The sequence below is a fragment of the Rissa tridactyla genome, chromosome 9 (genome assembly GCF_028500815.1).
Source record: "Rissa tridactyla isolate bRisTri1 chromosome 9, bRisTri1.patW.cur.20221130, whole genome shotgun sequence".
Classification (NCBI taxonomy): domain Eukaryota; kingdom Metazoa; phylum Chordata; class Aves; order Charadriiformes; family Laridae; genus Rissa; species Rissa tridactyla.
In genome coordinates this window covers 30,524,065-30,542,777 of record NC_071474.1, presented here as the reverse complement: position 1 = coordinate 30,542,777, position 18,713 = coordinate 30,524,065, and the positions used below count along the sequence as shown (strand labels likewise).

The following is an 18,713-nucleotide window of genomic DNA, read 5'->3' as shown; positions in this document are numbered from 1 at the left end:
GCTTCTTCCCCTGCAAGGGGTGTGGGGTTGGGGGGACACTCAAAGTATGACAACCTTCCAAAAAAAAAAATAATAAAATCCAATGGGGCTCTGCAAAACCACAGCAGAGCCCAAAGGGAGCCCCAAAGCTCACCACAGGTGCTGGTGGCAGCCCCACAGCCAGCCTGGGGGTACCCCCATCGCTCACAGCCATGCAGCGCGGATGGGTGGACACCCCAGGAGAAGACCAGCAAGGGGACATCACCACCAGCCACGAGCAAGGCAAAGGCACCAAGCTGCCACGCGGGTCCACCGCACACCTGTCCAAGAGGCATCTTCCCTCCCCAACATCAAGCAAATGCTCTCGAGAGCCAGGAGCTCGGCACTCACGGAAAACCAGGGATTTACCAGGGCACCGGCCGCAAAGAGGATCAGGCCCCACAGTGTTTAATTAAAAGGGAATAAAACAACTAAGGTCCTGTTGTTAGGCACTGTGCAAACACACAAAACCCCAAGAATTTTGCTCCCAATTAGGGACTGTTTGTTATTTTCTCACCCTGGATTTTACACAGCAATAGGAAAATACCAGCACGAGGACCTGCAGTAACTGCAGAGGCAAGGGACCCAGGCAGCAACACCATGGTGGGCAAGCACCGGCCCACGGGCACCCAGAGAGGGAGAGCGCCCTGGGGGGGGTTTCCCCCCTCCCACAGCCTTCCTGCGCCGCCACAGGGGCAACAGTAACTTTTATTTCTGTATTTCTTACTTAGTTTTTACAAGAGCCCTGATCCCCACCGGCTGTGGCCCCAAGGTACAACTGTCTGCATGCTTTAGAATTATCCAGGAAAAATAATTAAAGGGAAAATAAAAAAGCACATTATCTTTGATACATGACGCCAGGACCAGTGCTTCCCAGGTGTCTGCCAAGGCAGTTTGGAGGAGCCCAGCACCAGGAGACAGACCCAAACCCTCCCCTGGTCACCAAGGTGCTGCCCCGCTCTGCCCCTGCATCCTCCCTGCAACAGCTGTGCAAGCAGCATGAGACTAAAAAAAAAAACCAAAAAAAATATACAGACTCCAATGCCAGAATCCGTTTCCAAAAAGGAATTAAAGTTATATTTCAAGATGACAGTATCTCCTGAAAGTGGATTAAGCACGGCAATTCAATCCCACCTCCCTGCAGCCATCCTGGCCCCGCTCTTGTTTCGGCAGGGATGATTTCAGCGGTGTAAAATTGAAGTTCAGAATCCAATTTGTTTCTACAGAGAGCATCAGTCTGTACTCTGGGGTAGCAAAGCAGGCCCACATACACCCCTCTCGCTCTTTTTTACCATCCCGTTTCATACCCTATCCAGAATAAAAAAGTTTATGGGAGGGAAAAATGGAGCCACGTAACAGTCACATCAATAGAGCCTGGCACATTCATCGTGCCTAAGCGATGAAAAACATCCGAAAACAGGATTTTTTTAATATCCATTGGTATTTATGAGCCTCTGGCAGAGACCATGCCGTGGAGAGGTGACAACATTTGTCTGAGTAGCTCTATGGGACCGTAAGTGCCAGGTAATCCGCAGCCTTTAATAACTGCAGTGAATTTTCTGCAATGCCACTGCCCCAAGATGGGCATCACCTAGAGCCCTGCGCTACCCGTAGGGGACCAAGGGCAGAAGGGCAGCTTGGGGACATCGGCATGGGCTGTCCTCTCCCATGGAGAAGGAGGGGGCACCAACCCAAACCTCCTGGAGACCCTGTGGGGCTGAGGCCGCGGCAGAGCCACCACAGCACGGCGGGAGCTGCTATCTGCCCCAGAACAGGGGGGACACCTGCACCAGCGTGATAATGCTGCTCAAACGCCACTTACAAAGCCAGGAGTTGTAAAAAACCCCTAAAAGCCCTCAACAACGCTGCAGATGCTGCCCTGGTCTCAGAGCAAAGTTGTTCCTTTAACCAGAAAACTACCTTTAACCTTCCAAATGCACACCGTAACAGCTCAGCCCTGAACAAAGTGGTTAGAAATACCTCGGTTCAACGTCCAGACTTTCTTCTCCGCTCCGGTGGAGACATCACACCCCAGCAGTGGTCCACATCCCCTCCCCATGGCAAAGGGCTGCGAGAGGTGGCACGGAGCTGGTGTGGGACCACCGCAATTCCCACGTGTAAATGCTGGAGCCAGAGCCCAGTCAGGCACCTCCATGGATACCTTGCTCACGGGAGGAGGCCACCCCAAAACGCTTTAAGCTGAACTCGGAGGAGATGCTTCATGCCCCAGACACCTCCTGATAGGACTTAGAAAAAGCCTCCTGCAAGGCTCGGGCAGGGGAAGCAGAAAACACAAGGCAGAGCTAAATTCAAAGTCATCCAAGACAGAAACTCAGATTAGATCCGACACATTTGTCCCCGGGGCTGCAAAACAATAGTTGCGGTAGGTGTGTTCGCTACAGGGCTAACCCCAAAGCCTGCAACAGAAATACAACCTACAATGGGAAAATTAATCGTTTTCCCCACTCCCCCCCCCACCCCGAACTGCTGCAGAGCTACCTCCAGACTTAAAAATAAAAAAAAAAAAGCCTGGAAATCTGGCACAAACAGGTCGCTCCGAAACAAAAGTGAATATGAAAATACATCTCTCAGCAGTTCTGGACCTTTATTCTGGCAGGTAACTGGGTGTCAAGGAGTGGAAAGCGCCCCAGGAAACAGCCCCTGCCCCTCCAAGGGTGTATATGCCATGCTAATAGCACATACCTGCTGTTTAAACTCGAAGAACTTTGTTAACCACGCACTGCGCAATAAATGACACTGCTAAATAAACAGAAGCTCCCGAAATGATATTTAAAACACTGGTTTTACCGCACTTTGCTGTGGAATGGGGGGGCGAATGAGTAATTACAGAGTCCAGGCCAAGCAATGAGGTCACGGTGAAATCTCCCAGCAGCTTATGTGGCACCGGGAGGGTTTTAAGCGTATTTTGGGGAGGGGGAGCGGGTGGGAAAGGGGCGGGCAGCGCCCCGGTAACTGCCCCGCGTCTCACCCGGCCTGCGACCGCGCGGGCTTGGGTTTGACTGAGAAATCCCCTCCTTTAGGCGATTTTTTCGGGGGAGGAAAAAAATTTAAAATACGGTTTGTGCTGTGGCACCAAAGGCAACTTCTCCTGCGGAGCCGCAGCGAGGGCAGCGCCTACCCCCCCTCCCCCCGATGCCTCCCCGGGAGGTTTCGCAAGGGCTCGCTGCGGGAGCGGGCCGGGAGCCCGCCGGGGGATGCGACCCGTGTGCGTCCCCCCCGCTTCGCACGCGACAATCCCGCCCACCCCCCCCCCGGGGAAAAATAAATCCGATAAAAGGTAAAAAAGAATAACGAAAAATAATAAATGAACTTTTTCCCCGGCCCCACTCACCAGGCGGCTGAGGCTGCGGCGGAGCATCGCGGCGGCGCCGGCCCCCGCCGCCCTCACCGCCGCATCGCCGGGCTCGGCTCCCAGGCGTCCCGCCGGCCCCGCCGCGGGGCACGGCCCGCCTCGGCCCGGCCGCGCTCGCCTGGGCTCGGCGCGGCTGTCGGCACTTCCCCCCGCCGCCCCGCGCCCGGCCCGCCGCCGCCCGGGGGCGGGAACAGCGCCCCGGAGCAGCCTGGGAGCTGTAGTGCTGGGGGGGGGGGGGGGCGGGACACGGCATACACCCCCCGGGAGCTGGAGTGCCAGGAGGGGAGCGGGGGACACACCGTATACACCCCCCCGGAGCAGCCTGGGAGCTGGAGTGCCGGGGGGGGCCCTTTGGGTTTGGCCCCTTCCAATCCCTTGCTGGGCCCACAGTAACAAGTACAATTTTGTCCTTAATCATAGAACAGCTTGGGTTGGAAGGGACCTTAAAGATCATCCAGTGCCACCCCCTGCCCTGGGCAGGGACACCTCCCACCAGACCAGGTTGCTCCGAGCCCCGTCCAGCCTGGCCTTGAACCCCTCCAGGGATGGGGCAGCCACAGCTTCTCTGGGCAACCTGGGCCGGGGGCTCATCACCCTCACAGCAAAGAATTTCTTCTTAATATCCAACCTAAATCTCCCCTCTTTCAGTTTGAAGCCATTACCCCTCGTTCTATCACTAAATGGTCTCCCCAGCTTTCCTGGAGCCCCTTTAGGGACTGGAAGGGGCTCAAAGGTCTCCCTGGAGCCTTCTCTTCTCCAGGCTGAACCCAGCTCTCTCAGCCTGTCCTCACAGCAGAGGGGCTCCAGCCCTCTCAGCATCTCCATGGCCTCCTCTGGCCCTGCTCCAACAGGTCCATGTCCTTCCTATGCTGAGGCCCCAGCCCTGGAGGCAGCACTGCAGGGGGGGTCTCACCAGCGTAGAATTCCCTCCCTGGACCTCTTCTCTCCAGTGTCACAGTCATCCTAATAATCCTCTCGTACAGAAGTCCAGTCACTGGTGCTCAAGCAAATATCACAGACACACCTTGGAGCGCTTTCCCTCGATTCGTGACTGGCCATGGATGGTATTTAGCATCCCTTGGCATTTTTTCCCATTGCAAACTCTTCCCAGGAGGCTCCAGGCACATCCCCAGGCAACCGCTGCCTTGAGTGACAAAGCCAGCCAGTCCCACCTGATCCCTGGAGCAGCTCCGCATCCCCCAGCCCAGAACCGCCCAGTATTCCCAGTGCCTCCAGCCTTTTACCAACACACAGGCCAAATCCAGCTTCCCTCTGGGCTGGGATAACCACTCATCTGAAAGAGCTTCCTCAAGGGAGCATCTCCCCGGTGCAGAGGGCACAGACCATGGGAATATCTGTTTCCACATAAAGCAGGGATGTGGACGAGATGTAACCTAACAAAATCTACATTTTTTTTTCCTCTATTATATTTTTGACATTGTTATTGCCTGGTGATAAAACAGCCTTTTTCTGGAGCTATATCCTGTGCAGCAGCAGAGGGAAGGGAGTTTTCCCGGTGCCACCCCTCGCCAGCAGCCCCAGAGACCCCCAGGACCACACAAGATGCTTAACCCCAACACCCAGGAGCCACCCTCATCTCAGCAGCCTGCCTTGTTCCTATTTTAAACAGCTGATTTCTCCCTGGAAACTGAGTAAAACTCACCTTGTTGCACCGCGACTGGGCCCAGGGAGCAGCCGTGGGCTTCCAGAGACCTGGAAAACACACAGGTATTTTTTTTTCCTCCCACTTGGCATTTTTTTTTTTTTAAAGCAAGAATAGTACTTTATTGATTGTACCAAGGCTAAAAGCACTCACATCTGCTCTACTTAAGCATCAACCGTCTGGCAGTTTTTCCCACAGTGTGGTATCTCTGAGCTCGCACAGAAAGCTCGCCCTGGGCAGCACTAAAATATCTGGGTGTCAGACAGGCAGGAGTCTACTGGTTTGGGGGTTTGTTTTTTTTTTTTTTTTAGCCCCAGTTATCCCAGTGCAGCAGCAGGGGGGTCGGTGGAGACTCCCACATCCCCGCTGTGGGGACAGCCAGAACTCATCTGAATCCCGAGCGCGACCTCTCCACTCTCCTCTTACCTTTCTGCACAAAAGCCTAAACACAACAAGAGGAAACCAGAAAACAATGCCAGGCAGTTCTAAACATGTTTTCAAATAATAAATGGAAATTGTTAAGCGTCTCAATATAATGCCTAACAAGCCTAGCTCTCGACTTCCCCTCAAAACAGAACTAAACACTGTGGCCTTTGCACTGCCTTTTTTTTTTTTTGCTACTTTTCTGATGTTTTCCCAGCCTGTTGGTGCTGGCTAGAAGAGGGAGCTGCTCTTCCGGGATGTTTTGCCTGTTGCAGGGTGCTGGGGTGGGTGTTGAAGTGACCAGTGATGCCCAATGAACCACCAGCCTTTGGGCACCTAGGTGTTTCCAAAGGCTGAGACAGCCTGGCTTACCTGGCCCGTAAAGAAAGAAAAAAAGAAGCTATATTCTGCTCATCAATATATTTCTACAGGCGTAGTTACTCCTCATCTTGCACCTGCATTAACAGATAAGAAGGGAATCTGGTTTCACCAGCAGAAGAGAGGATCCATGCAGCTACACTCATCTTTACGATTCCCATCGCAGCCCCTGTCCAGGGGGGGTCTGAAATCATAGACTTGTCTGGCTTGGAAGAGACCTTTAAAGGTCTTTGACTCTATAAATAAATGCTCCTGTTCTTTATTAAAAGTTTGCTGGAGTTAGAACTAGAATGCGGGACAGACTGTGACATGGAATTAAGCATTATGTAGGTAATTATCTGTAATGTACTGCCAACAGTGGCTGTGGCTAAGGTGTCAGAGAAAGACCCTCTCCGATGAGCTCCCAGATGAAGCCAGTCTGAGCAAACCAGTACAACTGGGAAGCAGGTTTGGTCTCCCATACTCAGCCGGAGCAGAGCTGTACTGTCCTGCCATGCACCGGATTGCTTAAACCCCTCTGTGTCCCCGCTCGCCCTGCAGCCAACAGCTCGATTTCACTGGAGAGATCGAAGCAACCGTCACCCCCCCTTTGCCTGCTGACACAGCAGCCTCGGGGCAGTGAAACCCCCAGCTCAGCAGAAACCATCCCCGCAGAGGGGAAGCAAAACAACCCTGACTGGGCTTTTTTCCCCACCCTGAAATGGCCTGCGTGATTCAGCTGCTGATCTGGGACCAACTGTGTCAGCTCACGGGTCTTTTTACAAAGGAATCTGGTTTTAATGCACTTCTTAATGCCACAAACAGGCAGTCCGCAGGGTACCAAAGGACCAGAGCCAGCAGGGACTCCATCCCACATCCAGGCATGCCCTGCCCACAGCAAGACGACCACGAGAGACAGGTCCCAGGGAGAATTTTGCACAATACAGTAGAGAATCACAGAATGGGTTGGAAGAGACCTTAAAGCTCACCTAGTTCCAAACCCCCTGCCCCGGACAGGGGTCACCTCCCACCAAACTCAAAGCCCCATCCAACCTGGTCTTGAACACTTCCATACGGCTCCGCTGGGACCCATCACCACTTCGACCAGCATCAAAATCTAGTTATCCAGGACATCTGCCAAGCTCCCAGCAGACTGCCAACCAGGGCAACCCGAGGGATTGCTATGAACTACTCACAGCTTGGGAGAGTCCATCAAATCCTTTCACAAAACAGTTCTCGTGTCCTGTAGCCTTTGGTTTTTAATGTTCTCAGCGATGGAGGCTTTTGAACCTCAGGTGGCAAGAGCCAGCCTCCCCACCAACCTGGGGACACACGCTAACCTTCACAGCCTTTTTTTTTTTTTTTAAAAAAAAACCCTAAACTTATTTTTGCAGTATTCCTTGCTGCTTCTGCCACCGTGTGGCCAGTTAGAGGATGAGAGCTTTCCTTGGAAGAACATGCAGTTGGCTTCCCATGTTTTAAGACTGTTTGATGGATTTTTATAATATCTGGTGGAGTATGAAGTCAATGGGGATGTATTACTTCTCTTCAAGGTCCATCCCACCTCCTGACAGGTACCACAGATTTATCTTTAATGCTGTGATGGCTTGAAGCACATCTCGTTAATGAACTGTTGAGATAGACAGCTAATTTATTGTAAGGGCATGACCTCCCTGTTGACTCACTGCTTGTGGAGCTCCTGCTCGCATTGGGCAAGAGGACCAAGGAAAGGGCACTCACTGCTGACCACCACCGCAGCTACCTGCTCTCAAAGTAGGGTTTTCTCCCCCTCGCTGAGGGCCATCCCAGGGCCATCTCCATCTGGGAAAGTCCAAGTTCGTGCTCCATGATGCTGCAGAGACTGGCAGGGCTCTCTCCTTGTACAGGTACATCCATGTGCTGGGACCACTTCCCTCAGGGGACGCCAAGGAGGAGCTGACAGCCCCTGAACAGGGCAGACCCTTCACTGATAAATGCTGTTCCATAAGAAATTAGAGCATTTTTGCCAGCAGACACCACAGCAGAACCCATCTGCTCACATCCAAGGCTTTCAAACACACTCTGCAGTGGGCTTTGCTTACCCTGCAGGGTACTCCACAGGGCTCACCAGTGGCACAGGACCAGGAGCTCGCTTCCTGGAAGTGGCCAAAGCCACCCAAATGCTATCTGCTGGAGTCCTTTAGCTGTTGACATCCCGTGGTGTCCCTCATCGCCCCTCACCAGGGTGGGGTGTAGCCTTCATCCTCCCCTCATGCCCATCTGCCTGGAGAAAGCAGGTCAGGACAGGCCAGCGAGCACCCAGTGTGCCATCGGGGATGTCACAAGGAGGGATTGTGTCATACTGCAAGACACCCAGGAGGGAAGGAAGGAAGCCAATATCTCTGTCCGCAGAGGGGTTTGCATGGAGACTGCTCCCTTTGGAGCCTGCACATCCCATCCCCTCCCAACCAGCACCGGTGGAGAGCATCACGCAGTGCCAGTTCCCAAAGTTCTGCCTCACCACCTGCACCAAAACCAGCCATTTCAGGCTTATGGCTTACTCCGGGAAGTCACAACCTGCAGCAGTGACCTCACAGGCAGCATTTCTGGGCTTTCCCCAGCCTTCCTGGAAAAAGGAAGGAAGAGGCAAGTTGAGAGCCTGCACTCAGCACCGTTGAGTTGCCCCAGCAACAGCATCCATTGAGCAAGGAGATTTGCACATGCTTTTCTCCACCCCCAAGTCCATTTTAAATCAATTTATCCCCTCACCAGCAGCTTTATTTGCTGGAGCAGGGTACAGGGCTGAGATGCTGGTAGCTGTAAGCCTGTGCAGCCATTGTACGCTGCAACCTATGGATACAAGCCTAACAAGAAAAACAAACAACAAAAGACCTACAAAATCCCCCCCCAAACCTCTTCTTACAGCTGCACCATGCTTGGCAGGTGAGTTGTGAAGTCTCATGCAGAGCACAGCTGGGGTAGCAAGAAAAAGGTCGATGCCACAGGTCAGGGATTTGGGCTAGAGTCTTGCTAAACCCAGCTGCGCTGAAATATAAATGCAGTTTAATAAGGTGAAAGTTCTCTCACAGATAAGGCCTGAGCTCTTATTGACGCAGAAGACTTTAAAATGAACACTTCTGGTTAATAAATTGGCTCTTGATCCCATATCCAGTGATATTCTGTAGCAAAAGCCCTTCTAATTAATACACTGATGGTCTTTCTCAAGAGGCACTTTCCCCTTACAGTCTGAAATAACCTATTCAAATATGCAGCGACTTACAGAGTGACAATTTATGAAAGACTACCAATTTTAGTGAACAGAATTTCCCTTTTTAAAAAACAAGCTTTTTATGAGACAGGGACAAAACCCAGCAAGTATATTTGGTACATGATGTGACAAATTTATATACCTCAGACTCCAGCACCTACTCTTGTGCCCTGAGACAAATACATCCATTAAATAAATTTGATTATATCCTTCCCCCTCCTGTCAGCAGCAACATCTCCAACAAGGCTCATTTAACCTAGAAAGGAAAGGTTTTCCTATTTTGTTAATTTCCAGTCCTTGTTACCTTCTCTTTCCCTGCAAAGTCTTAATAGCCTCTTTCATAACAACCAAGAGAAGCTTGGGGAGTTACCAAGCCACCTAATTAAGCCTTGGGTTTTGTTTGGGTTTTTTCTAACAATTTTGCAGAATACACAACAGCAAACACTCCAACTCTCATTTTTAATGTAATACAACAGAAGTTCTACAACTGATAACAAAAACCCCAAAGAAGCCCTGCACATGGTCATTCGTTATTCAATGTATGCAGCCTCCCAGAGCTGGAGGGGACCCAAAGCTGCCCGGAATCACACACCGGCGTTTTTCAGCTCAATACTTTGAATGATCTCAGGGAAATCGGCTGTGCCCTAGCGCGCTTACCCAGACAAAAATAAAAGTATTTCCCAACGCTTCCTTCATCTGACTGGACTAGGAAACCGCCACAGGAGCATGCTGGCATCCAGCCCACCTGAGTCAGAGGGTAGGAGCTGCAAGCATGAGAAAGTGTACATAGCAAATCAGCTCCTCAAGCTCAAAAAAACCACATCCGCTCCGGGCTTTTATCAACCCAAACACCCATTCCAAATGTTTAAAAACCCCACTAACCTTGCCCATGTATATTTATTTAAGTGTGGACATACTGTAACCAGCTTTCAGCAACCACGTAACCTGAAAAAGAGCCCCACACCTTAGTGCTGCCTCGGCAACGTATTTTTGATACCTCCAGCCCCATCCCAAGGGATGGCAAAGCCAGGGAGCAGAGGCTGGTTGCCTCCCCACCGGCCACTGCTGCCCTAGGATAATACATTTTTGATTATTTTTCTTACCTTTGGTCCAGAACAGAGACGGGAGAGGTACATATAAAAGACCTTCACCATCCCAAGGTTTCCCGCCCCTAGGAAAGGCCTAAGCTCTCCTTGGCTGCATATATGCCCTACAACACCTGATGGGATTTACGGGACCCTGGTGGGGAATGAGGAGCACCTGCAGGCACCCCACAGCATTTTTTTTTTGCCTTACACCCGTTAGCAAGGATCACTTGCACTTGCACTTAATTGCCTTTACAGCCCTAAATCAATGTCCAAAATCCAGTGTCCGGGAGAGTCTCTCAAAAACTGTTTCCTGGCTCCTTCTTCTGTAATTTGGGGTTCGTGGGGGAGCAGACAAAGAACGGTCATGTTTTTCACACAATCACAAATCTCTGTCTCTTAATTAAGTGTTTTTCCCTTGTCACCGTGGGGTCATGCCACCCCACGGCTCCCCGATATGCGGAGCACCCCAGGACTGTGCTCAGTTTCCCTGTCCTGCCCTGTGGAGTGTGGGACATCCCCACTACACGTGCAAGGAGGGCTGATTCCCAAAGGATCTTTGCATCTGAAAGCTGGAAACAATGGGAAGACCCGCAATGGTTCACACTCACCCAGAAAGGCTCATATAGGGGGAAAAGAATACACAATTGAGATTTTTGTTCGTAAAATACTATGATGGATGTGCAGCAGGATGTACCTGTGCATCTTAGTCTTCCCGCTGCCCAGCAAGCTCAGTGATGTGCTGTCCATGGGAGGGCTCGGCAACGTTTCTAGCGCTGACGGAGCGATATTCCCCACCCTTCTTCTCAAAAGAGCCGCAGTCTCTCTCCTACCCTCCAAATTTCAGCCCACACAGTTAAATTTTGAGAGTGATAACAGGCACCAGGAAAAAAATCGATTGTGCAAAGCAATGTTGGTATGAGGAGGTGGGACCAGCCCTGCCCTGGTGTAGGTGTAAGCCCTCAGGGGCTCGCTGAAACAGCTCTTCATCTCCTCCTGGCACCATACAAACCACCACAAGCTTTTGCAGAGCTCGAACAAGCGCAGCTTCCCTCCCTCCCTCCTTCTGGCTTAGAAGGACATGTGCCATGGAGAGAGCTGCTGGTGGCCACAATGGTGCCATGGAGAGAGCTGCTGGTGGTCACGACGGTGGCTGCGGGTTCCCCGAATGGGCACCACGGAGGGGAAGCAGGTTGCAGACATGCAAAACTCACACTTGCTTCTGCATCACCAGTTCGCAACAAACGCAGCCACAGCCCAGGCGGAGGCACCACCAAAACGCTTGTGGAAGCAGGAAGCAGGGTTTGCCTCACCCAACCCTCCTGAGACAGCTCCTCTGGAAACCAGAAAAGAAAGGTATGCTAGATAATACAAAAATGCTTAAATGCAAAGCACAGTTGTATCCCTCAGCTCCAGTCCTCCCTGCAGAAAATGCCATTGGTACCTTCATTTACCATCCGCATCAGTAGACAGAACATGGGGCTCTCTGGGGCAGTTGCTGGTGCATCGCTTCGTGCTTCTCAGCACATTTGCAGCTTCAGTGCTTCCCAACAAAGCCCAGATTCCTGGAAGGGTGCCACTCACCACAACCTCGGTTTTGGGGACGTCTCCTCAAGGCACCATGCCTGGCCTCGGCACACCTGCCACTGGGTCGGACGTGCCAGGACCGGCCTGGGCAGAGCTTCACCTCGCCATGCTGGCAGTGCCACTGAGGACCAGTCCTCCCAGAGACCTCCATCCCCTGCTGGTTACCCAGCTGTTGGGCTATGAGGTGAAGAACAGGAGGAGAAGGATGGAAAAAGGAGCCCTGCCTGCCCTGCCTGCCCCAGGCAGGCATCCTCCTGCTACAGCTGCTGCTTTTCCGTTACCCCATGGCACAGAGGAGCCACTGATTAATATCTTTTGGGTTATCTTTGATCACATCAATCTCAAGACCTCCTTTCTGAGATGTTTCTGGCCTTGAGATAGACCGTTTTTAATGTGGACTTGTTGCTCCTCACCTTTTAAAGAAGATAAAGGTTGTATTCCCAGTTGGCGCAGACCAGGGTTGTCTCCTGGCTGTAGGAGGAGGGATTAGGTGCTCTACGGCCATGGGAACATCAGGAAAAGGGAAATGACTTTGAAATACATTTGAACTGCCCAACTGCACCACTCACTGGAGATCACTATGTCAGGGGAAAGTGCGTTAGATCAATCTGACCAGTTTCGTACAGCCAGATCCCAGGGAAAGTTTCATCCAGGTGTCCGGCAGCGCCAGCTGGGCCAGTTCCGCCTTCAGACTTGTCTCGCCAGCTGCTTCCTTCGGCTCTGGGTGTCACACGTGTCCCAGTGTGGCTGAGAGTGCCCTGGATCCACCCTGCTGGGAACCGCTGGGAGCAGCAGAGGGAGCTGAGGGATGCTCCCAAACCTGCTCAGCTCCTTCTCCCCCTCACAGTTCCGAGGCTCGGCCCCAGCACGGCCACGGGCTGGTTTGGGATGTCGCTGTCTGGGGGGGCTTGACATCCTCCCAGAGCCGGTGGGTGTGAGAAACGCCCGTTAGAGGGGATAAACTTTTAATCCGTGACCCTGGCAGAGGGAACCTGGCTGGCGGCCCAGGCTGGTCCCCACAGGGACACGCACAGCCCCGTCCCACCCCCAGAGAAGGGGCTCCACCGCAGGCAGGGACCCTCTGCTTTGCCCCACCACAGCGCTGGCACCGCAGGGATCTCCACCAAAGACAGACAAGGGTTTACAAAAAGTGCTGTATTTACAGGCCAGTATTTATTTGTTGCTCGTGCTATTTACAATTTGTTTACAATTAATCACTATAGTCACAGACAGCTGAATCAGTCAGTCAGAGATTTACAGCCGACTGGCATGGCAGAGTCGCCGGGGTTTCTCTTCTTTTCCCTCCTCAGCCCTGCCGAGGGAAGGGCTTCAGTGATTTTCCTCCCCGGGAGTGGGAAAGCCTCTCCTGTTAATCAGTAATCGGGGGAGCCGAGGTGACTCACGCTCTCCTACCCAGAACAGTTCAAGTCCCAGCGCTGCTGCAGCCGTGGAAGGAAAACTGTTGCACTCCTGCCTTCCCATGAAGTGTTTCCAGGGCCGATGGCTGGTTTCTCTGCACCTGCACCCAGCTGGAGCCAGCAGCACGAGCCCTCCGGCATGGCCCCATCCCCACGGCAGCCCAGCTCTGCCAGACACGGCGTGTGTTGAGGATGGGTTGTGTTGGGATGTGGACGCTGCTCGCTCTCTGTCTCAGAGCTGAGCCGAGCACAGATCGTGGACTGCCCTGGACTCCAGGTGCTCTCAGTGACCCGGGAGCATTTTGCGCTGCCTGTGGGTCACCACTGTCCCGCCCTGGGAGGATGGCAGGAACATTCCTTTCCTGGGAAGGAGCCTCCAGTGGCCTCCACCACAAGTCATCTGCCATTGAACTACGCAAGCCTTCGCTGGCAGGTTGCAAAGAGGCACAGACAATATGGGCATCACCCCCTCCACCGTGCCAGGGGGCTCCTGACAGCCCTACCAGACGCGGCCGGGGGCAGGTGAAGCTCCCCTGCAGACCATCCGTCACGGCCCTCCCACCTTCTCCAGCAGGAAACCCCACTGATCCAGGCAGCAGCCAGGGACTGACTGAGGGGCCGAGTCAGCCCCTGACCTGCAAAGGCAGCTTTGCCTGGGCACAGGTCAATTCAAGAAACAGGCTTTTCCCCTGGGATGTTCCCTCCGATCTTCCTCTCTTCCACTGTCTCAGGCAGATTCAGAACAAGCCTTCCATGGAATACTAACACGGGGTCGGCCAGTGGCCAGCTGTTTCCTTTTCACATGGGTTTGTAGCCCAGCTGCCAGAGAGGCATCTTACAAAGGGACTTTTGGCTCGCTCCTGCGGATCCCTGGTTTTCAAGCCATGCAGAGGACAACGATGCTGTTCACGCCCCAGGACTGCCAGCCCTGGCCAAGCACTGCAGGAACCCTGTGGCAGCGTGGGTCCCACTGCCACTGCAAGTCTGGGGTGCCCTGGGACCACGCATCCCCTGGGACGTGCCTTCCTGCTCAGGGGACGATGGTGGACTGCTGCTTTCTCTGCTCCTGCCTCATCTTCAAAGCCAGCATCGCCCGGCGGTACAAGTCTGGGGAGGAAGGAAGTCGTCAGGGACTAACAGAGGGGCTGAGCCCTGGGGTCCAGCCTGGCGCCTGCACTGAGCGAGGGCTGCAAGGACACCCCAGGCTCCAGCGCAGTGCACTCGCGTGGCCTCCCTGCATCCCACCCAAAGGCAGCCACAACAGCATCTGCCTCCCCAACAGCCCCCACCTTGCCCTGCAGCAGCACTTTTTTGTGCCTGTGTCCCCACACCCAGCACCCCACGGCCAAGGGCTCCTGCACAGCTCATGCCCCTCTGCCAGCAGGCCAGACATCCCCCCCGCGTTGCTTTTCAATAAAATTTGTCCTGGGAAATACCAACCAAAAGTGCTGGAGACCTCCTCATGCTGCTGCTCCACAGCAGGTTCCTGCGACTTGATTTTATTCTTGATTTTCTTCTTCTTTTTCTTTTTCATGCCCTGCACTAGATGGAGAAATACAAAATTTCAGGCACCACATCAGGGGAAAGAACACATTTGTCAGCAAACCAGCCGAGAGGACTGCTGCTGGCGGGTCTGCAGTCCTCCAACACCACCGCGTGTCAGCCCCTGTGAAGATGCTCAGAGATGTTTCTCCTCCTGCTCGGTCAGACTCACAGGACCCGGCTCTGCACTCAGCTGATCTGCAAGCAAAGCTGATGGAGACAGCAGGGCCGGTGGCCCGGCACATCGCCACTTTACTGGCTCCCAAAACCGCCCTGTAGAGTGGCTCCAGGTGTCCCAACGTGTAGCGCTGGTGGTGCCAGCAGCCTCCCGCAGCCCCCTCTCACCTGGGCGGGGGGTGGCTGTCCCGGTGGGTGTGGGCTCCTCCTGCCCGACCCTGTTGGGGGGCAGCAGCCCCCCAGCAGCCCCGGCTCGGCTGTCACCCACTCCTCCTGGTGCCTCCAGCTCCTCAGCTAGGCTTGGCTGCCCCGAGCCCTTCTTCTTCACCTTCATCTTCCTCTTCCTCCTCCCGGGGCCCTTTGTGCCCTCCTCCTGGGTAGGGTAAGGGGGATGAAGGGAAGGTGGCGGGACCCCCCTTCCATCCCGTCCCATCCCTGGGGATGGGGGGTGTCTCACCAGGGGGAGGAGGCGGCGGATGGGCCGCAGCGGACGGTTCTCCCCCGTCTTCCCCACACCGTCTCGGGCATCCTCCCCGGGGGGCAGCGGGTCCCTGGCGGGGCGAGAGCACGGCGGGGGTTGGGGGGGTAGGGGGGAGAAGAACGGGGAAGGGGACACGCACAGACGGAGCCCCGCACCCACCTGCGAGCGGGCGGGCGGGCGCGGGCTGCCCGGGGACCGGCAGCGGGCGGCGGAGCGGCGGCGGGCGGCGGGGGCGGTGCGGCGGGGGCAGTGCGGAGGAGCCAGCGCAGCCCCTGCAGGGTGGCCCGGGCGGGACCGGCGGGGTGGCCCCGCTTGGCGACACAGGGCTCCTGCGGGCGGAGGGGCAGGGTCAGGGCGGCGGGGGGGCGGCGGGGAGCGGGGGCGGCGGGGGAGCCCCGCACTCACGATGCGGCAGGGCGAGCGGTTCTCGTTGACCAGCCGCTCCAGGGACAGGCGCTCGATCAGCTCGCAGGGCAGCAGGGCGGCCGCCGCGTCTTGCTTGTTGGCCAGCCTGGGGCGCAGGGAGAGTGGAGGGCGGCCGTCACCCCGGCCTCTGGGCGCCTCGCCCCACCGTGGCGGGGTGGGAGGCTGGATGCTTTCTCCCAGGTTGGCTGCGGTTAGGCAAAGCATTGCCCCAGCCTGTACCCTGTGCTGGAGCCCCCTCCCCGGCCCCTCTCCAGAGATGCTCCCAGCTTCTGACCACCACTGGGGTCTCCATGTCCCAGCACCCCCCGACAGCCCCCTGGGTGCCACATCCCCACAGCAGCCTGGCCACGCTCCTCACATCCCCAGCACCAAGCTCCTACTCCCCCCACCTCACCCCAAATCCTACAGGTCACATCCCAAGGACTCGGCCTTACAGCAAGATGGGCTTCCCGGAGACATCGGGGTTGCTCAGGACGCGGCTCAGGACCTTGCGGGCCTCCTCCATCCGTGCCAAGTCACTGGAGTCCAGGACGAAGAGGAGCCCGTGGGCCGAGCTGTAGTGGCTGCGCCAGGTGCTGCGGGAGCGCTGGCCACCAGGCAGGTCCACCAGCGTCACCTCGAACCTGTCCACCCGCAGGCGGGTCTGGCTGGGCTGCGGCGTGGGCAGCACCTCGCCGGCCAGCGCTGCGTGCGGGGAGAGGGCAGAGAGTTGGCGCAGCGAGCCCAGGAGCATCCCTGTGACATCTGCCTCCTCCTCCCCCAGCCACATCCCTGCTCCCAGGGCTGCCCAGGGCACGGCCAGTGCCCCCCCTTCACATTTCCCCCAGGCCGGCAGCTGTATTTCAAGGGTCTCCTCCGTCCTTCAAGGCTCAGGGTCTTGGTTGCAAAGGGCTGTAAAGCTGCTGCCTCCAGCCAAGGTCAGCTCCTGGGACGCGCTGCTCCTCACCTCTTTCTATGTCCATGATGACGGAGGTTTTCCCCGCGTTGTCCAGCCCCAAGACGAGAAGGGTCACTTTTCTGGGGAGTGACAACAGCGGGTGAACATCCCAGAGAAAGGCCTTGCTCCCTGGGGAGCGGTGACGGCTGCTAGCCCTGGGGCTCTCAGCAAGGGACCCCACACGCCACAGCCATGCTTTGGCCAGAAGAGGGGCAGGACAGTGACAAGGGCCCTGGCTGAGATGGGGAGGAGGACAGGGATGGTCCCCAGTGCCCAGGGAGAGGAAAAGGACAGGCACAGGCAGCTGGAGCCAGCCCAGCACCATGGGACCATGGGTTCCCACAGCAAGGATTTATTTTCCGATCATATAGGATTAAGCAATGATATGCACAGGCCAAAGAGGTTGTTCCTTATATGCAAATGTTAATGATTGCTCTTGGTGTCCTTCCTTGTCAGTGAGTTATGGGTATACACAGGTAGGGAGAGGTAGCAAGGGTGTTTTACAAGCTCCTGCCTGGACTCTGGTGGTTTTTCCTGTTGCTAACCAGTCCTATTTGGTCTCCAGCGACGTGCTCCACCAGAGCCACGCGCAGAACCTTTTCCCTGTGGTTGACAAACCACAGTAGTCATTTGCAGCATTGTTTTCTTCCTTAAACATACAGACCAGGCTGCGTGGGTGGCGCGGCCCCACCTCCTGCATTATGACAAGGTGTCCTCGCCGGTCGGAGAGGACCATAGACCCCCTCACCCCTCACAGTGTCTGCCCAGGCTGGTGCAGCACCATCCCCGGGGAATTATCCCGGGTCTCCCAACACACGCAAACACAGCTCATCCTCCCCAGCTTTCCTGGGGAGCCGCTGACTCTGCATAGGGGGAGTCCCACTGGGAATTCCTGCATACCCACCCCTGCCTGCCCCGTTCTCCTCCCTGCCCAGCTCCTGCCTGCTGGAGGGACCAAGGGGACGCGCGTGTGCCTTGCTCTGCCATTTGGGGATGGTTCCTGATGGTTCCTCACTGACAAACACGTGGGTAAACGTTGTGTCCCCCCCAGGAGCAGGCGCGGGGTCCTACCTGATGGGCTCCTGGATGGCCTGCAGCCAGGACCAGCAGTGGGAGAAGAGATGGAACATGCTCGGCAGCCCCGCGCGGAGGGACGGGCCTCTCTTCAGCACCTACAGAAGCGAGCAGCCCGCTGTGTCCCCGGGCTTCGTCCTCCTGCCTGTGCCTGCTGCCTGTGGTGGGGGGCATCTCACCCCAGGTTGCCCCGTCCCACGGCCCCGCTTTGCTGCCTCCAGCCTCGTGCGCACAAGCCAAGCCTGGGGACAAACCCCAGCCCCCAGGGCAATATCCCCTGGGCAACCTCCCCCGGACAACCCCCCCGGGCACGGACCCTGCCCCGTCAGCCCCTTCTTGTATGGCGGGAGCACCAGCTGGCTTCTCACCTACTCGTCCCCGCTACGCAGCCCCTGCTCGCATCCCCTTTGCGTAGCAGCTGCTTAAATCTAATCTGGATTTACATTACTTACTCCTCGCAACCTCTTTAATCCTGGTGGGTCGGCCCAGGCCGGTGGCCGCTGGGACATGAAGTGCCGTGGGGCTGCCTGCTGCACCGGACGGCACGGCCCGGCACTGCATTACCCACCCGGCTGTGCCCACGTGGCACCGGGCAGCCTCGCGCCTCCATGGCTGGCTTAAATGGCTTGTGGTGGGGACATCGCCTGACAGCCCACGTGGGGTTTCCAGCTGAATTACTGTCTCCACTTAACGAACGGTGTCCCAGGCTCCTGGCTGCCTAATCCCTCCGTGGATGCTTCTCTGCAGCCCCTGCCAGGATCAGCCCCCGCGGGGTGTGCACGGCGCCGCTGCCCGCCCAGGGGTCCCCTCTGCGCCAGACTGGGGGACATCACTGCTCACTGCTTGTGTTTCTTGTCCCCCAAGGCACCCCCTGAGCAGCAGCAGGTCCTGTGCCACTCAAAATA

General features: G+C 55.8%; 2 protein-coding genes across 2 annotated transcripts in view; both read right to left on the bottom strand.

The window, feature by feature from the left end:
• ATP11C (ATPase phospholipid transporting 11C) overlaps positions 1-3,512 on the bottom strand; it is a 59,015-nt gene extending 55,503 nt beyond the window's left edge. The window contains exon 1 of the mRNA XM_054214411.1: positions 3,371-3,512. Within this exon, the coding sequence (XP_054070386.1) occupies positions 3,371-3,397 (27 nt within the window). The 5' untranslated portion in view covers positions 3,398-3,512. The remainder of the gene's footprint in view (positions 1-3,370) is intronic.
• A 9,433-nt stretch (positions 3,513-12,945) lies between these two features.
• ARL13A (ADP ribosylation factor like GTPase 13A) lies at positions 12,946-18,650 on the bottom strand. Its single transcript, XM_054214721.1, has 10 exons — positions 18,261-18,650; positions 17,806-17,906; positions 16,744-16,814; positions 16,232-16,481; positions 15,777-15,882; positions 15,531-15,700; positions 15,348-15,441; positions 15,059-15,263; positions 14,612-14,713; positions 12,946-14,278 (listed from the first exon to the last, which is right to left on the bottom strand). The coding sequence occupies exons 1-10, from the start codon at positions 18,315-18,317 to the stop codon at positions 14,202-14,204; spliced, it is 1,233 nt and encodes a 410-aa protein (XP_054070696.1). The 5' UTR covers positions 18,318-18,650; the 3' UTR covers positions 12,946-14,201.
• Between the last annotated feature and the right edge of the window lie 63 nt (positions 18,651-18,713).

Coding starts and splice junctions, on each gene's coding strand:
- ARL13A (XM_054214721.1), bottom strand. CDS start 18,317: ATGTCCCAGCGGCCACCGGCCTGGGCCGACCCACCAGGATTAAAGAGG. Junction 17,907..18,260: donor GATTAAAGAGGTTGCGAGGA/GTAAGTAATGTA, acceptor TCGCTTCTGTAG/GTGCTGAAGAGAGGCCCGTC. Junction 15,701..15,776: donor ACCGCTCGCCCTGCCGCATC/GTGAGTGCGGGG, acceptor CTCCGCCCGCAG/GAGCCCTGTGTCGCCAAGCG.